Source organism: Myotis daubentonii, chromosome 3, assembly GCF_963259705.1.
Source record: "Myotis daubentonii chromosome 3, mMyoDau2.1, whole genome shotgun sequence".
NCBI classification, from domain to species: Eukaryota; Metazoa; Chordata; class Mammalia; order Chiroptera; family Vespertilionidae; genus Myotis; species Myotis daubentonii.
In genome coordinates, this window is record NC_081842.1 from 186,108,746 (window position 1) to 186,133,294 (window position 24,549).

A 24,549-nucleotide genomic window follows, 5' to 3' on the forward strand; every position below is an offset into this window, starting at 1 on the left:
CTTCAGTTTTGTACTGTTACTATCTTTAGTTTGTTGAACTTCAAATGCACAACTATCACTGTAATGATAATATCATTCATTTCCATGAAAATTCTAGGTCAGCCCAGAGAGACAGCACAATTAATAATAATGGCCAAAACATATAGTACTGAGTATGTACCAAGTATGGTTCCAAACACTGTACACCTATTAACTTATTTCATCCTCATCAGTAACCCTAGATACCATTATTATTCCCATTTTTCAGATGAGGAAACTGAGACACAGAAAGACTTAATAGTTTGGCAAGGTCATACAACTTGAGAGTGTAAAGTGGGATTAAAACTCAGGCTTCTAGGTTCCAGAGTCTGTGGTGTTAACTACTGTGCTAAACTGGAGCAAACACATTGAGTTTCTGTGAGCATCATTTTTCTTCACTGTACAGTTTAACCCTGCTTATTTTTTCTAGTATTAATCATCAGGAAGTGCCAACTTGCATCTAGCATAGTCTTCTGATAAACTTCTCTCTCTCTCTTTTTCAGAGAGTTATTTTCAATATTGTTAACTTCAGCAAAACCAAGAGTCTTTATAGAGATGGGATGGCCCCTATGGTGAAATCTACAAGCAGACCAAAATGGTAAGTGACCCACTGATTGGGACATATTTCTGGTTGGAGAATTTGACCCAGAGCTCAGGTTCATCTGCTGTATGGATAGGGCTTAGCCTCACTGGCACTGAGAAGAATAAGATGAGTTTCTGGGTGACTATTGGTTAGAAGAATAATATGAATTTCTGGATGGCTCCAGGTGCTGTTTTTTTTTTTTTTTTTTTGAGAATGTTGGGATAGAGAACATGCTCATGTTTAGATTGACCAACATTCTGAGGGAAGGTGAAGTCTATTATTTGGTTAATTTCACATCCTGCTTGCCTTTTATCAAGGTATCTTTGGAAACTTAATTAAAGTGATTCTATGTTCTTTTAGCCTGGACATAAATGTTGTTCAGTAACCTAGGAGGATAATGAGAACTACATTTTAGTATATTTTTCTTATTGTTTTTTTTTGGGGTGTGTGTGTGTGTGTGTGTGTGTGTGTAGATGTTGTATTTTTGTGGATGTTAAAGTTCTCTTTATCCCATTGCTCTAGTGAGGATGAGAGCTGGATAGGATTGCCCAATTATAGTAATGATGATGATGATGTGGGTGATAATAATAACTATTGTCATTACCTAGAGCAGTGGTCGGCAAACTCATTAGTCAACAGAGCCAAATATCAACAGTACGACTGAAATTTCTTTTGAGAGCCAATTTTTTTAAACTTAAACTATATAGGTAGGTACATTGTTATTAACTTAATTAGGGTACTCCTAAGCTGGCCTTTGCTAAAAACGTCCTCAATCTGAGGGGTCGATCTCAGAGAACATTCCCCCACTTCTTCTAACGCCACTTCCTCAAAATAGACTTGCCCAGGCCGAAAACCGACTTCTGCGTATGGGCCACGAAGTTTCAATCGCACTGTACGTGCGCGCCCGCACGTGGTATTTTGTGGAAGAGCCACACTCCAGGGGCCAAAGTGCCGCATGTGGCTCACGAGCCACGGTTTGCCGACCACTGACCTAGAGCCATTCTTTGTCAGATGTTTTACATTTGCTGTTACTATTCTCACAGCATTTTTGCAAGAGAGATTTTAAATATCCCTATATTACAGATGAAGAAATTGAGCCTAGGAAAGGTTAAGTACTTTCTAAAGATGATAAATAGTAAGGGGAGGAGCCTGAGTTATTTTTATTACCCCACAATGCCATTCAAACCAATTATTTTGTTCATTCATCCACTCATTTACTCATTCAACAACTACTGATTGAGTGTACCAAAACAAGGGATTTTAAAGACAGAAACAAAATGTTATTCATCTGTCACACAGTAGGTGCTAAGTGAATGTTCCTTGAACTGAACTGAATTCATTATGCAAATTTACATGTAAGTGCCTGGCACTTGCTAAGTGCTCCATAAATGTCATCTATTATTAATAGTATTATGTAAACACTATACAAATGCAAGGAATTGTGAATATTATTCTAGCTTTGATCTCTGTTCAAAATTTAATGACTAGTGAGAAGATCATCTCCAAATATCTATATTTATAGAAAACCAGCAATTCATAAATATTGAATTGTGCTTTTATCTATAAACAATACTTGGCAATTTTCTGTAAATGCTGGGCTGAGAAGATCAGGTTTGTAAAAATGCAAGCATTTGATGATGATAATGAAAACTGTTTATTAAAAGATAAAATATTTTCCTGGGCCTGTTTTTTGCTTTGCTGAATCAAATGTACTAGACTGTTCTTCCTTAATTTCTTTTTAACAGTGGATTCTGGACAAGGGATAGGCCTTTGTTTTGAGTCTCTGAAGTCAACCCAGGTGGATAACAAAAGCACACATGTCTCTAACAGGCATACGTGCTCATGTGTACTTCAAACCTTGCCTGCCAAAGAACATCACTATTGATATGCTCACCAGGGCCTTCAAAATAACATTGCACTTCTTTTACTGGCTCTTTGCTGGGATCTCACACAACAATAATAGTCACCCTCCCGTTTTCTCACGTGTTCAGTTCTGGAGTCTTCTCTTTTTCTGTGCTTTTGAAAATCCTTAAGCCTTAATTATTTCTTTTCATTTTGTTTTATTTCTCATGGACTATCATTTGGGTCTTCTGTGTCAGGGCTTTTGACAAGATTTTGAAATATTAATGAGTCCTTGCATTTATATTATAATGCCTTAGAATTAAGTTAGTGTTCTTATTCAACATTGCAAGCTCTCAGCAGCAGCCATTATCCAGTCATGGGGTTTCTCTAATGGTCTGAAAGACATGAAAGCTTTAGAACTGAGTTTGTTGTGGTTTATCAAGCCTATAAGGCATAAGGGACCAGAGCAAATCAAGTTGTTGATATGTTTAAACTCTCCTATTTTTTACTTTACCATCCCCAGCCCTTAGATGCAAAGCTATTCACATTCCTTCATAGTCACCTGCCCCTAAACCGATGTTTAGATATTTGTTTACTTAATAAGACTTTATGGAGCACTTTTAATGTGCGGCACATTATTCTAGAAACTGGAGCTATTATATGAATATAGCAGAAAAGATACGTTCCCAAATGTAACTTTCATTTTAGAATTTTATTAACTGATCTCTGCAGTCTATTATGTCCTTTCTACTGGTTTGTACTAAAGATTCTTTCTACCCCTTTGGTTCTAACTGCCTAGGATTTGCTTCCATTCCATACGTTGATGACCTATACCAGTAGTCATTATCCTAAATGTTTTCAGGGTAAGATAAAGAAGTGTATTTGACTGACCCTCAGAATATTAAATTTTACTGAACCTAAAGTATTCATCAAAATTTAGGATTCTAGACAATGGCCTGACTCAAGGCTGACAAATAACCTTACAGATTCCAATGTTAGAATATCTTCTCTATTGTCTCCCTAATTCCAGTTTCCCGAAAAACCAAGGTAACCATCATAACAAAGGGAAGTAGCTGATACTTTTCTGGTCTAGGGCAGTGGTCGGCAAACTGTGGTTCGTGAGCCACATGCGGCTTTTTGGCCCCTTGAATGTGGCTCTTACACAAAATACTGACTTCTGTGCATGGGCCACGAAGTTTCAATCGCACTGTATGTGCGCACCCGCACGTGGTATTTTGTGGAAGAGCCACACTCAAGGGGCCAAAGAGCCGCATGTGGCTCACGAGCTGCAGTTTGCCAACCACTGGTCTAGGGGCGTTGCCTATTTTAATATTCACATAGACCATGGAAAATTTCTTACCACATGACAAACATTAAAAACCTTAAATTTCCTGGATGAAATATATTCCTAATTGGAAAACAAACTTTCCTTATCTTTTCAAGGTGAAATAACATTATTTTTCACCTATCCAAGGGAATTGTGACTGATCTCAAGCAAAGATGCCTCCAGACCTCAGCATAGGTCTGGTAATCAATTAGTTGTGGAAAGCAAATGAGCAAAAGAAGCAACTAAAAATCCATTATGCAAATATATGGTCAATCAAGACCGTTCTGCCTTGAGGAGATAACATCACAATACCTAGCAGCAAATTGGAGAAGCTAGAGCAGCGGTTCTCAACCCCTTTGGCGGTGGAACGACCCTTTCATAGGGGTTGCCCAAGACCATCCTGCATATCAGATATTTACATTACGATTCATAACAGTAGCAACATTACAGTTATGAGGTAGCAACGAAAATAATTTTATGGTTGGGTCACAACATGAGGAACTGTGTTTAAAGGGCCAGAAGGTTGAGAACCACTGAGCTAGAGGATTCAAAAGTTTCCTGCCCATTTTAGTTCATTCTACTTCTGTTTACATATTTGTTTTTTAAAAGATCGCTGGTTGTTAACATTCTGTAGCATCAAGTTTCTGCAAGTATAAGTCATTAATATTTTTTAACATTGTCAAAAGCTGAAATTGCTACTAGGCACTGCTGAGAACTGGCATTACAAAACGACTGGCATTTGTATCCTCACCTATGCAGAAACTAAGCCCATGATATTTACATAGTAAGTGGCAGCATTAAGCCAAAGACATCAGAACTCCAAGTACTGTTCCTGCCATACTCTGTGCTTGGGGAGGATGGAGGAAGAGGACACAAGGAAGCAGGAAGCAGTTGTGTGATCTTTGGTAGATCTGAAATGACTTTGCTGATTAATTTGTTCATTAGAGTAGATTGAGGAGATTAGACCAAATTTTAGAGGTGGTAATAGTAGAGATGAAAACAAGTTGGGTGGATTTGGGCATTGACATAAGATTAAATTAACTTAACTTTGTGATTGAATAGATGTGAGGGGTAAAACAGATGTGAGCGGGAGGAATTGTGAATGACTCGAGTCAGTATCCATTCTTAACTGGTAGGGTGACCAACCCTCCTTGTTTGCCTGGAACTATTGTGTTTCCTGGGATATGGGAATTTAAACTTTAGTTTTAAATTGTGAATTCCCTGGGAAAACCAAGACAAGTTGGTCATTCAACTCCTGAGTGATGAGGCCGAAATGAAGGCTCAGGGAGACAACTTTAAAGGCCGAACAAGAGACAGACCTTGTGTAAACACTGGGAAGATAAAACCAAAGCCCACAGAAACAACTTGGCATAATTCACTCTTACTCTAATCAGTTTTTTTCATCAATGCTAATGTTTTTACCAATTTCCTTGAATATATTCCTATAAAGTAATAGTACTGAAAGCTATGTTTGCATTTGGCTTAGGTTTTAAGGTGCTCCCTTACCACCATTGGTTAGGGATGACTAAGAAAACCCAAACACTTACATGAAAACTTACAATGGCATTAGATTAAAATGCCCATGTGGTTTATTATTTTAAAAGTTGGGAAATGTAGTGGAAAGAGATTAGGAATAGGAATCTAGAAATCTGAGTCCTAGTCTTGGCAATATTGTTCTAAGATTTAAACAATAAAAAAAGACCCATATTATAGAAAAATCTTTTTATACAAAGGTATTGATTATATGGTAGTTGATAATGACAGAAACTCAAACCAGCCTAAATGTTTAAAACCAGGAAAATTAGTAAGTAACTGATAGTGAGTCAACTCATTTCAATATTATGCAGGCTTTAAAAATAGTTTCCAGGCATTTGTAATAACACAGAAAAATGGTGATCTTGTATAAAGTAAAAAGCAAGGTAGAATACTATATATAATTGTTATAATAGTATCAAATCTGTATATATATATATTAAATACTCATAAATGTAATACTGTTAACTGATGTCTTTAGATGGCAAGATTTTTTATTATTTTAGAGTTTTTAAAATATTTTTAGAAATTCTACAATTTGAATTTGTGGAAAATCAGTTATATTTATGGAAAATAAAACAAATAATTTATTAAATGATGTTAACAGTTACTTGTAATATGATTCAGGTTGAATCACATCACTTTCCTGGGACTTGGTTTCTTCATCTTAGTAAAATGAGTATCATGTATCCTATCCTTCTGATCTGCCAGGATATTACTGACATCAGTAGAGATACTTGCAGTGAGATATAAGAGGCATTTGGAAATACATGCCATGACCAAAAATCAAATTCTTATTAAGAGTTGAGACCGAGGGAAATGTAACCATATCATTGAGCAGTGTAGTGGTCTCCTGGAGCTGCACCAGTCTGCTTGCAGTAACTGATTATTGAAGTTTTAGCAGTTATGTTAGTTTCTTTTTAAACCATTGGAAGCTTGAAATCATCATGTATTATATAATGGAAATTGGAAAATGCTATAAACCAGTCCTTTATATGGCCTTAAGCCAGACATTCAAGTAAATTTTTTTTAATTTATTATTTTTATATATTTTTTATTGATTTCAGAGAGGAAGGGAGAGGGAGAGGGAGATAGAAACATCAATGATGAGAGAGAATCATTGATCAGTTGCCTCCCGCATGCCCCACACTGGGGATCGAGACTATAACCTCCTGGTTCATAGGTTGATGCTCAACCACTGAGCCATAACCAATGGCTGGGCTTTATTTAAATAATAAAATAACACATGGAAGAAATCTCTGTGAATTTAAACTGCCTAAAAAGCTCCAGACTACATTCTCAACCCTCTGGTCATGGGGTCACTTTGTTAGGACTCATAACCCAGGCAGGCATCAGGGAATTGGGTGTCCTGAAGATACCCAAGAGAGAGAAGCCCAAGGGTGCTGAGAAATAATGCCTCAGGCAACTAGGACTCCCATCTACTACATCTTGGGAGATAGTGCTACATAGCAAAGTGACACCATCCATCACCTCTTGAATGTGTGAGTGGCTGAATAAATGAATGGGAACCTATAGATATTGAATTCACAAAACTGTGTCTCATTAGGTTTCCAAAAGGAAACAGGCGGCACACCCATCCTATATAATAAAACCCTAATATGCAAATCGACCGAATGGTGGAATGACTGGTCGATATGATGCACACTGACCACAAGGGGCAGACACTCAATGCAAGAGCTGACCCCTGGTGGTCAGTGTGCTCCCACTGTGGGAGCGCTGCTCAGCCAGAAGCTGGGCTCACAGCTGGTGAGCCCAGAGATGGTGGCAGGAGCCTTCCCTCCTCTGCAGCAGCACTAAGGATGTCCGACTGCCAGCTTAGGCCCACTCCCACTGGGAGCGCACTGGGAGTGGGCCTAAGCTGTCATTGAACATCCCCCGAGGGTTCCAAGACTGTGAGAAGGCACAGGCCAGGCTGAGGGACCCCAGCCCCCGAGTGCACGAATCTCATGCACTGGGCCTCTAGTCTATATAATAAAAGCCCAGCGACCGTTACAGTGGAACAACCAGAATGACTGGTCGCTATGACAAGCCAGCTGCTGGGGTCGCTGCCAGTGCTGTTGCCGAGACCAAGGGCCCCGGGGCCAGTTGCGCAGTTGCTGCCAAGGTGCCAGTAAAGAAGAACGTGAAGGTGGCCAGCATGAGCGTGCAGCTTGAGATGAAGGCTCTGTGAAATGAATTCAATCAGCTGGGTCCCGAGATGATGATCATCAAGGCTGGCAGGTCAGGATGCTCTTCTCCCCACTGCGACCGTCCCCACGTGGCGCCAGTCTCGGGCAGCAGGCTTTGGCCCAATCCACGTGAGTGAGTCTGAGAAGCGGGGTGAGAGGCACAGCCTGGCCATCTGCAGGTACCTCTCGGCACAGGCCACTCCTTCGCTCTCTGAGTCCTGTCTCTAGTGGCAGCCGTCTGGCATGCTGGTCAGGAGGGAGCCAGGAAACCCTGTGGACCTGCCACCCGACCAGCAGCTCAGGACCTGGCACTACCAGAAACAGACTGGCTCAGAGCACACCGAGCTTGGGGGGAAGGCAGCCGCCTGTGAGGGGCCTTGCCACCAGCCAGCTCCTAGTAGACCCCACCTCGAAGAAACTCAGTCTTCGGTTTCTTAGTTCAGTCTATTCTGGCTAAAGAGGAGCAGCTGGGCACATTTTAGGGGAGAATTAAGACTCTAAAGCAGTGTGTTCAGTTCTGTGGAGATTGCTGCCCAGTTGTCTTAGGCCTAAATTCTGGGTGATTGTGGGGCCTGGCTCTGTCACTGGGGGCCTGTGTCTTCCAATTGGCCTGTATTTGTTGTAAGGGCCCAAAGAGGAGAAGGGGAACAAGTTTTTTGATGAAATGGATTTGACCAACAGACAAAGGCAAGTGCCGGGCTGCATCTAATGTACTAGTACACACAGACACACCAGCTCTGAGTCCGCCTGGCCAAAGGGAGCTCAGGGCCTGTTTGCAGAGCCTTCTGGTGGTTTCTGTTTCCTTGCTGAGGCCATCTTCCCTGGGAAGACTGGGGCTGGTGTTCAGCTCCAGCTCAGTGGGTCTTCTCCAGGCCCCTCCCCCTGGCCAGCCCCACCTCCGGTTGGCCCCCCTGCACCCTGATGGGGGAGTGCAGCAAACCATCATGGTGGGCTGGCTGGACCCCACACATGCATGAGTTCATGCACCAGGCCTTTAGTAGGATAATTTGAGGTAGGTTTATTTATAAAGGATCATTGTATTAATAATGGTTGGTTTGTAAATCCACAAGTGATAGTGCAACAACACAATTGTCACCACCCTTCGGGAAGGGAGACATTATTGAAGCCTGCAAAGAGGGAGTTGTGCAGCGTGGGCTGCTTTGAAAGTAGCAGTGACCTTCTGTCAAGAGAAACAGGAAGCTTTAGGTTACCTTTTGAGAAAGTAGCCAGGAAAATAAATGCTCTGATCTCCCTCTCCTTCTTGCCTCTGATCACTTGCTAGACTTCCTCATGGGAAGATCTGAACAGAAGGCAGGAGTACAGAATACAGTTGATGTAATCCATAGAGGTCAGCCAAGTAAGCAGAGAAAAGAGTGGAGAAGAGTGGAGACAGGTTACAGAGGGGCACGTGGAATATATCCAGCACAGGTTAGCTTCAGTTTCTAGCTGATACTGACTTGAGTCCTTGTTTTCTCAGGTAAAATGTGTATAATAGTTTTGAGTATTTGATAGAATATTTGTAAATCACCTTACTGGAAGCATCTGATGCAGAGTAATGTGTCTAGAAATAGTGGCAATTATTATTATGCTATATTATTTCATATCGCTGAGCTTTACTTCCTTTATCAATAAAATAGAGAAAATACTACTTTCTTCCCAATGGTTATTATAACTATAAACATTAACCTTGGAGGTGAAAGTGCTCTATAAAGTATACTTTAAAAATCCTATCTAATAAAGAGGGAATATGCTAATTGACCATCACACCATTGCAAAGATGGCGGGGCCCACAGCCAATAAGGAGGGAATATGCTCATTGACTGCCACGCCCTCAAAGATGGCAGCATCTATAGCCAATAAGAAGGGAATATGCTAATTGACTGCCATGCCCTCAAAGATGTCGGTGCCCACAGCCACAAGATGGTGATGCCCAGTCCCCTCAGCCCCACGGGGGCGGCAGGCACACAGTGCAGGCAACCCTCGGATGGTGGCTGCCCAACTGATGCCTGAGGTGCAGGCAAGCCTCAGATGGCAGCTGCCCAGCTGCCCAGGGCTGCCCGATGCTCAGGTAACCAGGCCCAGCAAAGGCATGTGCTGCTGGCAGTGGCAGCAGCAGAGGTATGATGGGGCATTGCCTTCCTCTGATTGCCGGGTTGCTTCCCGCCCCTGAAGGATCCTGGACTGTGAGAGGGGGCAGGCCAGGATGAGGGACCCCCCCCTCCAGTGCATGAATTTTCATGCACCAGGCCTCTAGTATTAAATATAAAATGGAACCTATATTCTTGATCAGGACTGAAAACTTAACTTTCTGTTTCTAGAACCACAGGATTGGAAGCTTCATGAGCTTTGTCTTTGTTTTATTCACTGCTGTACCGAGGTACCTAGGCAGTCCTTGGCTCAAAGTAGATACTCAGTAAATAAATGTTAATTTAAGTAAACAACTCCTTTTAAAGACCTTTCTGATTGACCAGATGCTCTTAAGCTGGTTTTGGTGCTGTCCCTTCCCTGCTGTTGGGACTTCCTTGTTCTCCCAATGGTCACTTTTTGTCTGGTGAGGAAATCTTAAGTCTATTATATCTCCTAACTTTCCCTTCTATATAATCCAGTGTTTGTCCATGTCCCTATTCCATTCTTCTGGCACAAATCAATGTATTTAAGGATGACTCAACCATGCATCTTCTGACTTGCTACCAGCCACCTTTCACTTCCTATGTACTCACAGTCTACCCTCTTACACTGCATTTGTTTCTTCCACTAACACTGTCTGACCCCCTTTCTATATCTATGGAAAGCCTATGCCCCAATGTTATTTTTTATACCTTAAACTTTGCACATGTTTTCCCTGTGCTGGGATACTTTTTGTTTTCCACGCTCCTCCTTTTCCTAGACAACTCCCATATATGCATCAGGTCTCAACTTAGATGCCATTTCTTTGGGGAGAGATTCAACACTAGAATCACTAAAGTGAGGTTAAGTCCTCACAGTTCCCTCCTACCATATACTGTGTCCTATTTCCTATGGATTTAACTTCCCTCCCTATAAAATTTTAACTTTCTTGAGGGCATGACAAATTTATTTCTCATGTCACAAGGACTCTCTATACTAATCAAAGGGTAATATACTAATTAGATCAGATAGACTGGACGTCCTTTCTGAAAAAGCCGGGACCTGGTTGAAGCTGCCTGGGGTCCCGGGTGCCTGTGGCCAGCCAGAGGGAGGGAAGGCCGGGTCCTAGTTGCCAGAGGAAAGCTGGTGCTGGCATCCAGGGGAAAGAAGGCCTACTCTTGGACGAATTTTTGTGCAATATTGGTTCATTATATATATAATTATAATACACACACACACACACACACACACACACACACACACACACACACACATATATATGAATAGACTAATGATTATGTTAGATTGACCATAAAGTGTCTAATGGATCAAGCAAGTACAAGTTGTTTTCTTCATGAACAAATGGACAGGGCATCTCTTAACGGCGTAGTCATTCAGTGACTCAAGCTGACTGTTATCTTCAATGCATGGCTTCCAGGATAACCTGGGCATCATCTTCATTCCCATTAAGCTAGATGGGGAAAGGGGTAGAAATAATCCATGTGGGAGCCTTTTAATAAGCACTGGTGAAAGTGGCTTATATTACTTTTAGTCAAATTCCTATGGCTAAAATGTTGTTTAATGGCTACATTTCACTATAAAGGTAGTTGTCAAATAATGTCTAGCTGTGTGTGCAGTAAGAAGTGCATGGCATGGATTTTGGTAGGTAGCTGACAGAGTCAGCTCCACTTCCACAAATAATTAGTCAAATGTTTATTAAATGACTGATTAAATTCCTCCTTAGCAGCCTACATCACAAAATTTCCCTGGTCTTCCCAAGAAATTATTTATGTTTGCATCATTTTTGTGTTACTTATCTTCCTCTACCTGAATTATAATTGTTTGTGCACATGTCTTACTTGCTATAAACAATTATAAATTCCTTGTGGGCAGTGGGCAGTATCTAGCACAGCCGTGGGCAAACTACGGCCCGCAGGCCGGTTCCGGCCCGTTTGAAATGAATAAAACTAAAAAAAAAAGACTGTACCCTTTTATGTAATGATGTTTACTTTGAATTTATATTAGTTCACACAAACACTCCATCCATGCTTTTGTTCCGGCCCTCCGGTCCAGTTTAAGAACCCATTGTGGCCCTCGAGTCAAAAAGTTTGCCCACCCCTGATCTAGCATGTGAAGCAGTGAGCTCTAGTGGAAATGCATAAACATTAGGATCATACAGCCTCAATTCTAGTCCTAGTTCATCTACTTATAAAATGTGTGATCTATAGTAATTTTCGTGGCCCTCTGAGCTTTAGTTGTTAATATTTATGACCTAATTTAAGTTTCTTTGGGCTTCTACTAATCTTTTTGGTTGTGAATCAACAACTTGAATTTCTTTTCAGTTAATGTTAACTGAAGAACATCACTATTAGATGTGTGTGGATTTATTTGGAACCAAATGTTTACCTTTTAGGGTAATTAAGTGGTTGGACCAGGATTAGAGGCCAAGGATTTACAAGGATCATATTTATGTCTTTGATAAATAAAGTAATAATATAAGCTGACATGTAACTGCTTCTCTACTCAATTTCGGGATTCAAATCCTATATAATAAAGAGATTATATGCAAATTGACCCTCACACCCTTGCATCACCACAAGATGGCCTCCGCCACGTTGTCACAAGATAGCTGTCAGGGGAGGGCAGTTGGAGGCTACCAGGCCTGCAGGGGAGGGAAGTTGTGGGGGGGGACTAGGCCTGCAGGGGAAGGCAGTTGGAGGTGATCGGCCTGGCAGGGGAGGGCAGTTGGGGGTGGTCGGGCTGGCAGGGGAGCAGTTAGGCATCAATCAGGCCAGCAGGAGGGTGGTTAGAGGGTGATCAGGCTGGCAGGCAGAGCGGTTAGGGGCAATCAGGCAGGCAGGCAGGCAAGTGGTTAGGAGCCAGCAGTCCTGGATTGTGAGAGGGATGTCCAACCAACTGCCGGTTTAGGGATCCGGCCTAAACTGGCGGTCGGACAACCCTGAGGGTACCAGAATGGAGAGGTGCAGGCTGGGCTGAGGGACACCCACCCCCTCCCCCAGTGCATGGATTTCATGCACTGGGCCTCTAGTTTATCAATAACAAAAGAAATAGAGATTTGTTTTTAAGGATGCTCATAGCAGTGTTCATTATAATTGAGAAAAATTATAAATTATCTAAATACTTATAAGCAGAGATTGGTTAAATATATTTGTTAGAGCATAGGATGTAGTCATTAATTATGTTGTAATATCATATTTTTAAAAAGATGTAGATAGATGACAAACTGAAATACTGATAGTTGTTTATTTTGATATTTGGGGCATTTTCTTTTGTGCGTGTTCCTTTCTGTTATTTTCCAAATGTTTAAAAAGAAATCTTACTGGTTTTAGAACTTAAAAATTTATTTTTAATTAACAAAACAAAAATTATTATATTAGTACCTTCTGACTTCCTGTAGTCCTTTTATGCATACCATATTCTGCCTGAGTTCAAGATTATTCAGATTATCAGTGTTGGGCAGGTCTTTGAATTTAGGATTTATATTATTGTGCCAGCTAGATCTGGGTTTAATCAGACCTTTCACTTTTTAAAAAATATATTTTTACTGATTTCAGAGAGGAAGGGAGATAGAAACATCAATGATGGAAGAGAATATTGATTGGCTGCCTCCTGCATACTCCCCACTGGGGACTGAGCCCGCAACCTGGGCATATGCTCTGACGGGAATCGAACAATGACCTCATGGTTCATAGGTTATCACTCAATACTGAGCCATACCAGCTGGGCTCACTTTTATTTTAATAGCAGCTTTATTAAGGAGTAATTCATATAGTTTACTTATTCAAACTATACAGTTCAATGTGGGTCCTGGGGCTTCCAAGTTTGAAAGGCATAGTTTCTACTGTCCTTTCTAGTGACTGCCATATAAAATAGTCTGGAATGGGGTCCAGTCTTAGAGTCAGGCTGCCAACTGTCTCATAAGGTGGTCATTGAGCTTAATCATTGTGGAGGATTTGGAAGAAGACAAAACTCCTTTCCCAGCAATGCCCCTTTCTTCATGATCCCTCCCTCTGGAACCAACTTCTAAAAGCCAGGTTCCACCACTTACTTTGTTGGCTGATTAAGCAATTGATATAATTTTTCTGAGCTTCTATTTCCTCAAATATAAAATGGAGCTAATAATATCCATCTTATGATGTTATTGTGAGAATTAAAGTTATATGATTTTCCCAAGTATTGTAGCTATAAGAGTTATTGTTTCAATTTGGTCTCTCTCTTTCTCTCTCTCTCTTTTCATAAAAGCCCTACATTATAAACTCTAGAACTTAATGCCTTTCCATGAAGTTTGCTTTTGTTCTCAGGTCTATATTTTCAATGCATTCTAGAAATCTTTAATATAAAAACTTAATAAGGATACTTGCATCATAAGCAGAATACTTATTATTTTTTGGCTTATGACCAAGTATATCAGAAACAATAAAATTATTTAACTTGAACCCAGATGTGGTATAACATAGGGAGTTAGAAAAAAAAAAAGAAAAACCTCTGCTCACAAAATAACACATTATAAAACCACAGTCATTTAAAGAAGATATAACTGAACTAGAAGGGATTACCTCCCACTCACTTTGGTGAGAAGAAAAAGAACAATTAAAATGAATATATTAGGGAGAATATTATTTTTATTTCAATATTTCCATTATATTTTCTCCAATTACATGCTGAATAGAGTTCTTTACTGCAACTGAAACCCCAAGATAGAGTTTAAAAAGAGTGAGTCGTGCAAGATAAAGGCAGCTCTTTTTTGCTAGGTGGAAGGTAGGTTTTCCTGACAAAAACAAAGAAGATGAGACATTAAGTGTCGGGGGAGATGTGTAGTTCAGAGTGGTTCCGAGTGAATCAACAGTGATAAAGTCCCGAGAGGCTCTATCCTTTGTCACACTCCTCTTTCTAATCTGGATGGTATAAAAGATTCTGTGTGTGTGGCTTCTTGAGAAGTCATGAGGGTGTGTGTAGAGGATGGTGGGGGAGTGGGGGAATGAGAGAGGAAAGTAGCATCCTTAAAATTCTTACCAGATATCATAGAATTTCAGAGTTTGGACAAATGATAAAAATGAGGCTCAGAGGGGCAAAATTATTTTCCCTCAGACATATAGCAAAGTGAACAGAACCATGTCTAGAACTTGGGTCTCCTTCCAGGCCAGAGCCAGAGCCAGCCTCTAAGCTGAGCAACCACACGGTTGCTTTAATTCTGTGAGTGAAAGAGATCTGAAGACAGACAGACCCAGGTGCAAATACAGGCTCCACCTGGTATCTGTATGGCTCTGGACAAGTTACTTAATGTCCCTATGCCTCAGGTTCTGTGTATGGAAAAGATGATTATATCTCATTTTTAGAGTAGCTACAAGGATTAAGTGAGAGAAGGTGGGATGAGTCACCTAATGCAGCAACTGGCATCCCCTTTCCCTTCCCTCTGCCCTTTAGCTTACCAGCCGTGGGCAAACTATGGCCCGCGGGCCGGATCCAGCCCGTTTGAAATGAATAAAACTATTGAAATAAACGACCTTACCCTTTAATGTAATGATGTTTACTTTGAATTTATATTAGTTCACACAAACACTCCATCCATGCTTTTGTTCCGGCCCTCCGGTCCAGTTTAAGAACCCCTCGTGGCCCTCGAGTCAAAAAGTTTGCCCACCCCTGGCTTAGACTTTACTCTTTACCATGACCAGGCCTGGCCAGTTTTCTGGGGCCTCTCAGCCTCTCCCTGGTGCTACTCCTCTCGGCCCTTGTGCTGTGGGTGCCAGATCCAAGCAGTGCCAATTCATCCCCGCAGCAGAGTGGGTTGCTCACTCTGTCCTGCTCAGCTTGTTACACACAGCTGGAGTCCTCTCCAAAAGTCAGGACCCAAACACTGACAAGTCCTTTCTTGCATTTGGTCAAGGAATCCAGATGCTAGTTCTGATTAGAGGAATTTTATAGATGACTGACTCCCACTGACCATGTCATCCACCCAGGTTCCATGGCTATTTCTGGATCTGAACCTTTGCTGGGGAACGTGCCTGGAACCTGAGTGTTCTGTACTCTGCTTGCTCCCAGTTGTCTCTCTTAATAGGACCGTGTGCAAATGTGGTTTTTCTAGGACAAGCTGGCAACCTTTCAAAAGTGGCTTGTAATAATTCTTTTCTTTCTCTCTCCTTTTCTTTTCTGCTCTTCCTTCTCTGTGTTTAGTGAAAAGATAATGAAGGCAAGGCTCTTACTAGATATTGTAGGTATTGAATAAGTCATAGTGCCTGTGATTTTTGGCTGAACAGGAATCTATTTATAATGCACCTAAATAAGTAGTATGCATAGAATGCTAGGGCAACAAAGAGGAGGTGACCAATTCTGAACAGGCTATTAGAGAAAACTTCCCTGAAAAGATGGCATTTGGGTTGAGTCTTGAAGAGGCTTAAATTTGTGAGCTTAGCACGCTGAGTGGATGAGTGTCCAGGAAAAAAAGAGAGTATTGCAAAGGCATGAGAAAGCATGGTGCATTTGGGAAATAATGAGCAATTTGGGCTGGCTGGACTGCTGTGAGCTGGGATGGGGAAAGATGAGCAGAGCTTGAGTCCTGAGGTAGATAATGAAGCTGGAAAATAGGTTAGGAACGGATTGTTGACTGAGCTTCTTGAGCTAGAGACAGTATCTTCTTTATACCCACACAGACCCAGAAACACGGTACATGCCATGTAAATGTTGCAGTGGTCTGAGTCACCACCATCTTTCTTCTGGATTCCTACAGTGACGTTTTACTGGCCCTCTGCTTTTCCTCTTGCACCCCTGCAGCCTACTCTCTGCAGATTCACTAGATTGATTGCTTTAAAACACAAGTCAGGTGATACCACAGCTCTACTCACCTACTTCTTACTTTCCCCCTGGCTTCCGGTGATCCCTGGCCTCCTTGTTCTTCCCCAGACATGCCAGGCATGCTCCTGCCTTAGAGCTTTTGCACTGGCTAGTGATCCCTTTGCCTGGAAAACTCCTACCTCAGGCAGCTATATAGCCCTCCTTCAAGTCTCTGTTCATATTTCTCCTCCATGGTATCTACTTGGACATCTTTAAAACCGCAACACCCCTCACCCTAGCACTGTTAATGCCTCTTATTCCACTGTCCTTTGTTGTTGTTATTTATAGTTCTTATTGCATTTTAACAGACATATAATTTTCTTTTTAAAATTGTTGTTTATTGCCTGTCTTATATATAGGGATGTATGTTATATATAGGTATATTTGCTTTGTTTACTGATGTATACCAAGTACCTATCACCTGACAGGTTTTCACTAGATATGTATCCCCATGCTCTGTGGATTCTGGATCTATTACAAAGGAACTTGATTAAAAGCTTTAAGTCAGCGGGTCTCAACCTGTGGGTCACGACCCCTTTGGCAGTCGAATGACACTTTCACAGGGGTCGCCTAAGACCATCCTGCATATCAGATATTTACATTATGATTCATAACAGTAGCCACATTACAATTATGAAGTAGCAACAAAAATAACTTTATGGTTGGGTCACAACATGAGGAACTGTATTTAAAGGGCCAGAAGGTTGAGAACCACTGAAAGTGATGTAATTTTCTACTGGGTCATCCCAACCTGTCCTACTCCTGCTCCCTTTAGACCAAGACCTTCCTCACACCCAGAGTAGAGACAATGTCTAAATCATCTCTGTACCTCCAGTATCCAGCATGTGGCCTGCTACAGAGCCTGCCCTCTGTCAGTTTGGTTGCATGGAAAAGAAAAACTGAGATTTTTGGTAGCATTGAATGAAATCTTTCAAGCTCCTTGTTCATTATTCTGTGGAGCATCAAAGAAACGATTTTCTTCTGCTTGCTTATTGATGGCTAAAGTCCATGAATGGGTACAGAGCTACCTCTTAAAAATACATTTTCAAGTGCAAAAGAAGAGGGCCTAGACTTCATAAGAAAGTATCAGTGATACAGACTTATGTCACATTAACAATATTTTCTGAACATGTGCAAAGCATATTTAGTCCTCACAATTGGCTTTGCCAGTACGTAGATATTATTTCTGTTTTACACTTATGTAAGTTAAAATTCATAGAAGTAAATGAAGTCAAGTTCCACACAATGATTTAAAGGCTCTGTATTAGAGGTAGAGAAAGACCATAAAGTAATAAGACTAGTAAAAGGGGAGAGAATGAAGGATTTGATAAAACTCAGGACAGGATGTTCTGATTTGTCAGGTGTTTTTTTCTTTGGGTTTTTTGTTGTTGTTGTTGTTGTTGTTTTTTTTTTGTTGTTTTTTTTTTAATGGGAACTTTCTGTCACTAGAGTTATTCAATCAGAGAATGAATGACTCCTGATAACAGAAAAGGGATTTTACCTCCCTAGAAAAGTGACAAATGAGAGGACCAAAAGCTGTAATACATTTGCCAAACTTGAAGCAGACAATTTCAGAAAAGTGTCAATGTTGACATATGCAACCAAAGATTATTAATTATGCATTTGTTTATTTATTCATTCATTCAGTCAGTCACCTTTTAGTGAGGGCATATTGCGTACCAGACACAATACTACACACTGATGATATAAGAGAAATATGAGTCAGTCCAAGCAGCTGAAAGAGCATTGACCAGTGATGGAGACATATATGGAAACAAGAAGGTATAATACAATGTGCTCAGTGCTATAAAGAACGGGAAATCAAGTGTGGCAGGAGTAGGCAAAAAATAAAACAACTTCCTGCATAGGCTGGTGATCGCTTCAGAGAGGAGTTGGATTTTGAAGCATGAGAGGGTTTAGCAGGACAAAAAATGGGAGTTGGTCATGCATTTTTCAGACAGACTAACAGATTTAGCAAAGGTATTGGGATGTAAAATAGTAAAGTATGTTTGGGGAAAATAAGAGAAGGTAAATTAGGTGAAGGAAAGGAAAGGCAGGCATTCATGCCAAAAGACGGAGGCAAGATTCTGCCACAAGGCTTTTAACACCAGATTCATTGTAATTTTTAGATTATAATTTTTGTGGCTCTCACAAAGGAGATACTAAGAAATGGTAGTTCGCTCCCTCTCTATTTCTTCCTTTCCAGTTCATAGGTGCCTAGATGGGTTAGAGGAGGAACCAAAAGTTTCTCATCACTCTCCAAGGTCTGACCAAGGTACATACATGACCTTTACATGAGCAGGTTTCGCTCTGGCTCTCTAGTCATCAACAGTTCAGAACCCTGTTACAGGGCATATTGTGTCAGAGGAGCTGCAGATCCAGGGAGAGCTACACGGTTATTGCAACTGGTCCCACATTCAGATGTGTCTGCTCACTCACTATCTGTACATGGACCAAGAGTCTCTCTCACAAAGATGTAGATTCAAATGGACACTGTTGCTGTTATGACTAATAAAATATAAATTGCTTTGAAAACTTCACTGAATTAATTGTATCTTTATTTCCCATTTGTATAGTTCTTGAGCAAAAAATACAAATACTGAAAGTTTTAGGAATGTTTTAAAATTTAACAGTTTGTAATAATAGGCAACTTTAATTGGAGGAAAGTTAAGTTCAAACCCCGACTTTGCCATTCAGCATTGCATTTCCCACATTGCATTGTAATCTGTATATATAAAAGGCTAGGTGACTGTCTGACTGGCCAGTACATATGATATGCACTGACCACCAGGGGGCAGATGTTCAACGCAGGAGCTGCCAAGCTGCAGTGACTTAGCAGCAGCGGTTCTTGGGTGATGCACCCCAGAACCAGAGAGGGGGGACCTGATTCCTTGTGGGCTGTGCGATTCCACCTTTGGCCATGGGTTATGTTATTGCTGGGGCACTGTCGGCCTCGAATTCGGTTTACTGCTGAGCTGTGGTAATTGATTTCCTTTCAATGTGCATGAATCCATGCACCGAGCCACTAGTTTACTAATAGTCAGAGTGTCTTCTCAATTGTGGGCTTCTTGGAGTCAGATATGGTCAGACATCTTATTCATCACTGTCCCTTTAGAACCAATAATTGATAGGGGCAAACTAATAGGAGCTGATATGTGCCTGAAGACCTCAGAGGCTCTGTACTGATTCTACTAGCCATGTGACCTTGGGCGAATTATCTAAGCTCCCTGAACTTTTATTTCTTCACAGTAAATGAGAGATAATAATACATTACATTGAAGCATTATTGTGAGGATATAGGGAAGTAATATATAGAACAGGATCCAGCACAGACTCTCCATGGTGTTGCTTTTTCCCTTTCTCCTCTCATCCTTAGCATTTGATGGAGGGTGGTTGTGCTTTTTTTTTAATCAAGCAAGTTACATTTTCATATTTGCCCTTTGGAATCATTGTCAGTGGAATAGAAAATTGGAAGGTTATCGTGGGAGGAGAAAGAGGTTGGGGAAGCAGAGAGAAGAGGAGAGAATGGCCATAGGCAGGCAAGTTAAAGGACTACTTCGATAATATAGGTAAGAGATGAGGAAGCTTGGACAGAGATAGTGGAGGTGAAGATGAAAAAGAGGAGCTAAAACCTAGAAAAAGTAACATTTTGGCTGATTGTTTCTGAGAACAGTACTTCATTGCAGTGGGTAATTTTTCCTATGGCTTATCACAAGGAGCACATTGTATCTGGAGCCGACAAAGAGGGAGACCTCCCCGAAGAGTCCAGGGTGATGGAGGTTGTTCCTTGAAATTAGATACGGAGAGAACTCCTGAAAAAGAATGCAGAAATTACCCAGGAGGAAGGGCCAGAAACACCATGAACTCTTGGGAATATGGGGAAATGAGTCCTTAGCATGTTTAGGAATCCTGCCAGGACCTTGTCAATTTACATATAATCCAATGTATTTAGATAAAAGAAGAACTGTCAGCCAGGTAAAAAATAAATAAATAAAGAGCCTGTTCACTATACAGTTCATCTTTGGGAGCTCTATCTCCTGCTGCCAGTAAAATGGAGGTCACAGAAGCTGTCCCTGACAGCGACCCTCTGAGGTAGAAGGACTATTCCTAAGATGTTCACATGGCTCATCCCGGACCAGGTGCCCTTTTGCCCAGTCCAGGCCCAGATACCTTTTCTCTTATTCTCTGCTTCATGTCTCCATTTGAAAAGTGATTGTGAAAAGTAGCATGCAAACTGATCAATCATACAAACAGGGCACAACTCCCACAGAGCATGTGAGGAACAGACATTATTTTTGTCCGTCTAGTTAGAATTTGCATATGCTGGAATATTTCTGACAGGTTCTTCTTGGATCTCCTGAGAGAGAGAAAAGATCATGAATCTACATGTAAGTAAAAGATTGGAGAAGTTCAATGGTGAAAAATAGAGTGAACTTTTGTGTGTGTGTGTGTGTGTGTGTGTGTGTTTACTCTCTCAAGTTTCTGTTACAACAGTTGTGTGACACCCAAGCTACAAAATGGCAGTGGGTAATGGAGTCACTTGCTAATAGCTTCAGACAGATGAAAAAAAATGACTCCTCTCTGTCTTGGTAGAAAAGAGGCTGAGGATTACTTTTTCCTAACCTTCAAATATGTGTCACCAACAATTATATTTGACTAGAGGCCCAGTGCATGAATTCATGCACCAGTGGGGCCCCAAGGGGGGCGGAGCAGGACATGATTGGCCCTCCAGGCGGGCAGTGGGACACCCTTGCTGACCTGGGATCCGGATCTGTCCTGCTGACATTTGGGCCTGTTGTTGGGAGCCACCTGGCGGCCACTTTTATGTTGTTTTTTCCTTGCGGAGCATCTAGGGAGGGGAAGCAGCCACAGTGCCCAAGCCCAACTTCCAGGAGGCCGGTAGTGCTGTTGGGATTGTACTGGCAGTGCTGGTCCATTGACGCCTGGCCCATTCTCCAGAGATTGGACCTACAGAACTACTGAGGGAGTGAGTGGCTGCTGCTTGGCTAGTGGGCTTCGGGGGAACAGTCTCAGCTGAGCAGCACTCCTGCTGTGGGAGCACACTGATCACAGGGACAGCTCCTGCATTGAGCATCTACCCCCTAATGGCCAGTGCACATCATAGCAACCAGTTGTTCTGGTCATTCAGTTGCTTAGGCTTTTATGTAATAGATACTGCCTTATTCTTTCTCTGTCCTCCAATCATACGGCTTTTGGATCAAGTCCCTATGCCAATCTTTTTTTTTTTTTTTTCAAATAAGAGGCTATTGCTAGTCTCAAACTATCAGCAGATGACAGAGTAAACAGTCCTCTGTGTCCCGGCATGAGGGTCAGTGGGAGCCTCAGCACTTTGTGTGGTCATGAAGAGCCTTTTTCTTCCACAAGCAACTGGACTTGTGTCTCAGTCCAAGTGTCTAGTGCTCTAGTCACTGGGATTTTATAAGGCTGAACCCAGGCTTGCTTGACTGGAGTTCTGACATCAACCTCAAGTCAGTACATCTCCTACAGAAACAAAACCTTCCCTCTACACTGCTCTGAATGAACAGGTCTTCCACAGTCTTTACTGCCATCCACTTCAGCCTCACCTGCTACTTGGATCACCTGGGACAAAATTCTGTCTCAGTCACCCTGGGCCCACCTTGGCATTATGCATTGGGTGGTAAGTAGGTAACTGGGTTATTCTCCAACCTCTGTTCTTCTGTTCCTTGTCTCCTCCTGCTCTCCACTGGCCAGCACCACTGAAGTTCTTTACCAAACTATGAATGCTACCGTGGGCCAGGCACCCTTATCATCATAACTTTATACACTATACTGAATCTGTTTTTGAGTCCGTCTCCCTAACTAGCCTTGAGCTCTTACCAGGAGTCGTAATTACTCTGTGATTCCAGGAAAAAATGGGAGATTAATACATGATTGTTAAACTGAGTAAAGTTTAGAAACTTGATTAGAAGTGCTTTGTGTTCAAAGTAAATGAAACCTAAACTCTTGAGGGCTCGCCTAGGTTGGAGACACAGGACCTGTCTCCCGTTGTTGGCTGCAGTAGATGACTAGAGCCTTTGTGCCAGACCATCGCAGGATATAGAGCTAGATAAATCCCTGTGAATTGCAGAAGACATAGAGGCCTTTCTAAGGAGGCGTGTCACTAATACATCCAAATCTAAATTCACTCAGAGCTCCAAGGTACTTGAGTTTCTGAGATACATTTTGGAAAGCCACATTACTCAGGCAGTCAGCATTTCCCTCCCCATCAGAAAGCAAGCCTACAGTACATGTGGACATGTTTGATATCCATTCTGTACAACTTACCAATAATTGCAGTAATTATCGTATTGTGCTCCTGGTAATAATTATCATGTTGCATTTTATCTGTTTACCTTTTTCCCCACTACTGGGGGACAGTTTTCAGCATAGATAAACATGTGCATTGTAAGAGTTTGAAAGAGTGAATGATGATTCTAATGATAAATTTAGGATCTGGAAAAAATGAGATTGTATCTTTTATTTATAAAACTAGAGGCCCAGTGCATGAATTCGTGCATGGGTGGGGTCAGGCTGGCCTGCCCCAGTGGGGGCTCATTGGGCTGGGCCAGTGAGGAGGAGAGGACGCGGGTGGTTGGCTGGCTGGCCCTGTCCCCAATAAGGGTGTTGGGGGTCAATCGGGGGTCAGACGGGGGGGGGGCAATCGGGCCCAGATCAGACTGGTTGGCTGCTGCAGTGCATGTCATAGCCACTGGTTGTTCTGGTCATTCTGGTCATTCTGCCTTAACAGTTGCTTAGCCTTTTATTATATAGACTAGTGACCCAGTGCATGAAATTCATGCACATTAAAAGGGAATTAGAGGAAATATTTTGTTTTATTTTATTTATTTATTTTTTTAAATACATTTTATTGATTTTTTACAGAGAGGAAGGGAAAGGGATAGAGAGTCAGAAACATCAATGAGAGAGAAACATCGGTCAGCCGCCTCCTGCACACCCCCCGCTGGGGATGTGCCCGCAGCCAAGGTACATGCCCTTGACCGGAATCGAACCTGCGACCCTTGAGTCTGCAGGCCGATGCTCTATCCACTGAACCAAACCGGCCAGGGCAGAGGAAATATTTTAATATTTCTATTTGCTGTTTCTCTATAATAGAAGTATCAGAGATTAAAGAAAATTAGTAAAATGGATATGAAAATCTATCTCCTGTCAGAGTCTGGGGCATGCCATGGGAACCAGAGTCAAATCCCTGCTCACCCACATGCACCTTGAAATAGCGTGAGACCCAAACCCAACCGACCCCACCCCTGTCAAGTACTTCTGGGTGGGAGGCATGACCTTAGGTTTCCTGGCCCAGAGCCAGGGTGGGGGGCACAGCCTGAGTTCCACTGTCAAGCCCTGCCAGGCGGGGGTGCAGCCTCAGGTCCCCTGCCCCGACCCAGTGCTATGCAGCCTCAAGTCCATGCTGATTGCTTGTTAAAGCTTGTTATGGGAACTGGGCCTCCGCTGTGGGTGCAGCCATCTTGTGTTACGGGATCCCTGCCTCTGCTGTGGGCACAGCCATCTTGTGATAGTGTGATGGTCATTTTGCATATTCCCTCTTTATTAAATAGGTTGGTAGAATAATTATTAAAAAAATAAATGCTTTTTCTATCCCTTATCTTAAAAATGGAGCCCTATTAAAAATGTGAATAAAGAAAGAAAAAATACCAACCTTACAATTAAGGTAGTTACTGTGAATTAATAGAAAATCTACACTAATAAAAGACAAAGATGCTAATTGACCATACCTTTGCTATGCTCATCAGCCAATCAGAAGAGTATGCAAATTAACCCAACAAAGATGGCTGTTAAATTTGCATACTGCAGACAGATCCCACTGGCTGCCCCGCCTGGGGCTGGTGGCAGTGCAATCCCCAGCCACCGGCCACCCCAGCACGGGATCCGGGCCTGCTGTGTGCAGGGCGGGGTGGGTGGGGCAGGCGGCAGCGCAATCTGAGCCGCCAGCCTGCCCCAGCATGGGATCCAGGCCTGCTGTGTGGCCCAGGGCGGGCGGGGCAGGTGGCAGTGAGATACCCAGCTGCCTCCTGCCCTAGTGCAGGATCTAGGCCTGCGGTGTGCAG

The 24,549-nt window shown here is 42.1% G+C and overlaps 1 protein-coding gene across 1 annotated transcript in view; it reads left to right on the forward strand.

Annotated features, from left to right (window-relative positions):
* Positions 1-535: 535 nt before the first annotated feature.
* Positions 536-24,549, forward strand: part of AGBL4 (AGBL carboxypeptidase 4) — a 594,219-nt gene continuing 570,205 nt past the window's right edge. Inside the window, exon 1 of the mRNA XM_059689649.1 lies at positions 536-616. Within this exon, the coding sequence (XP_059545632.1) occupies positions 579-616 (38 nt within the window). The 5' untranslated portion in view covers positions 536-578. The remainder of the gene's footprint in view (positions 617-24,549) is intronic.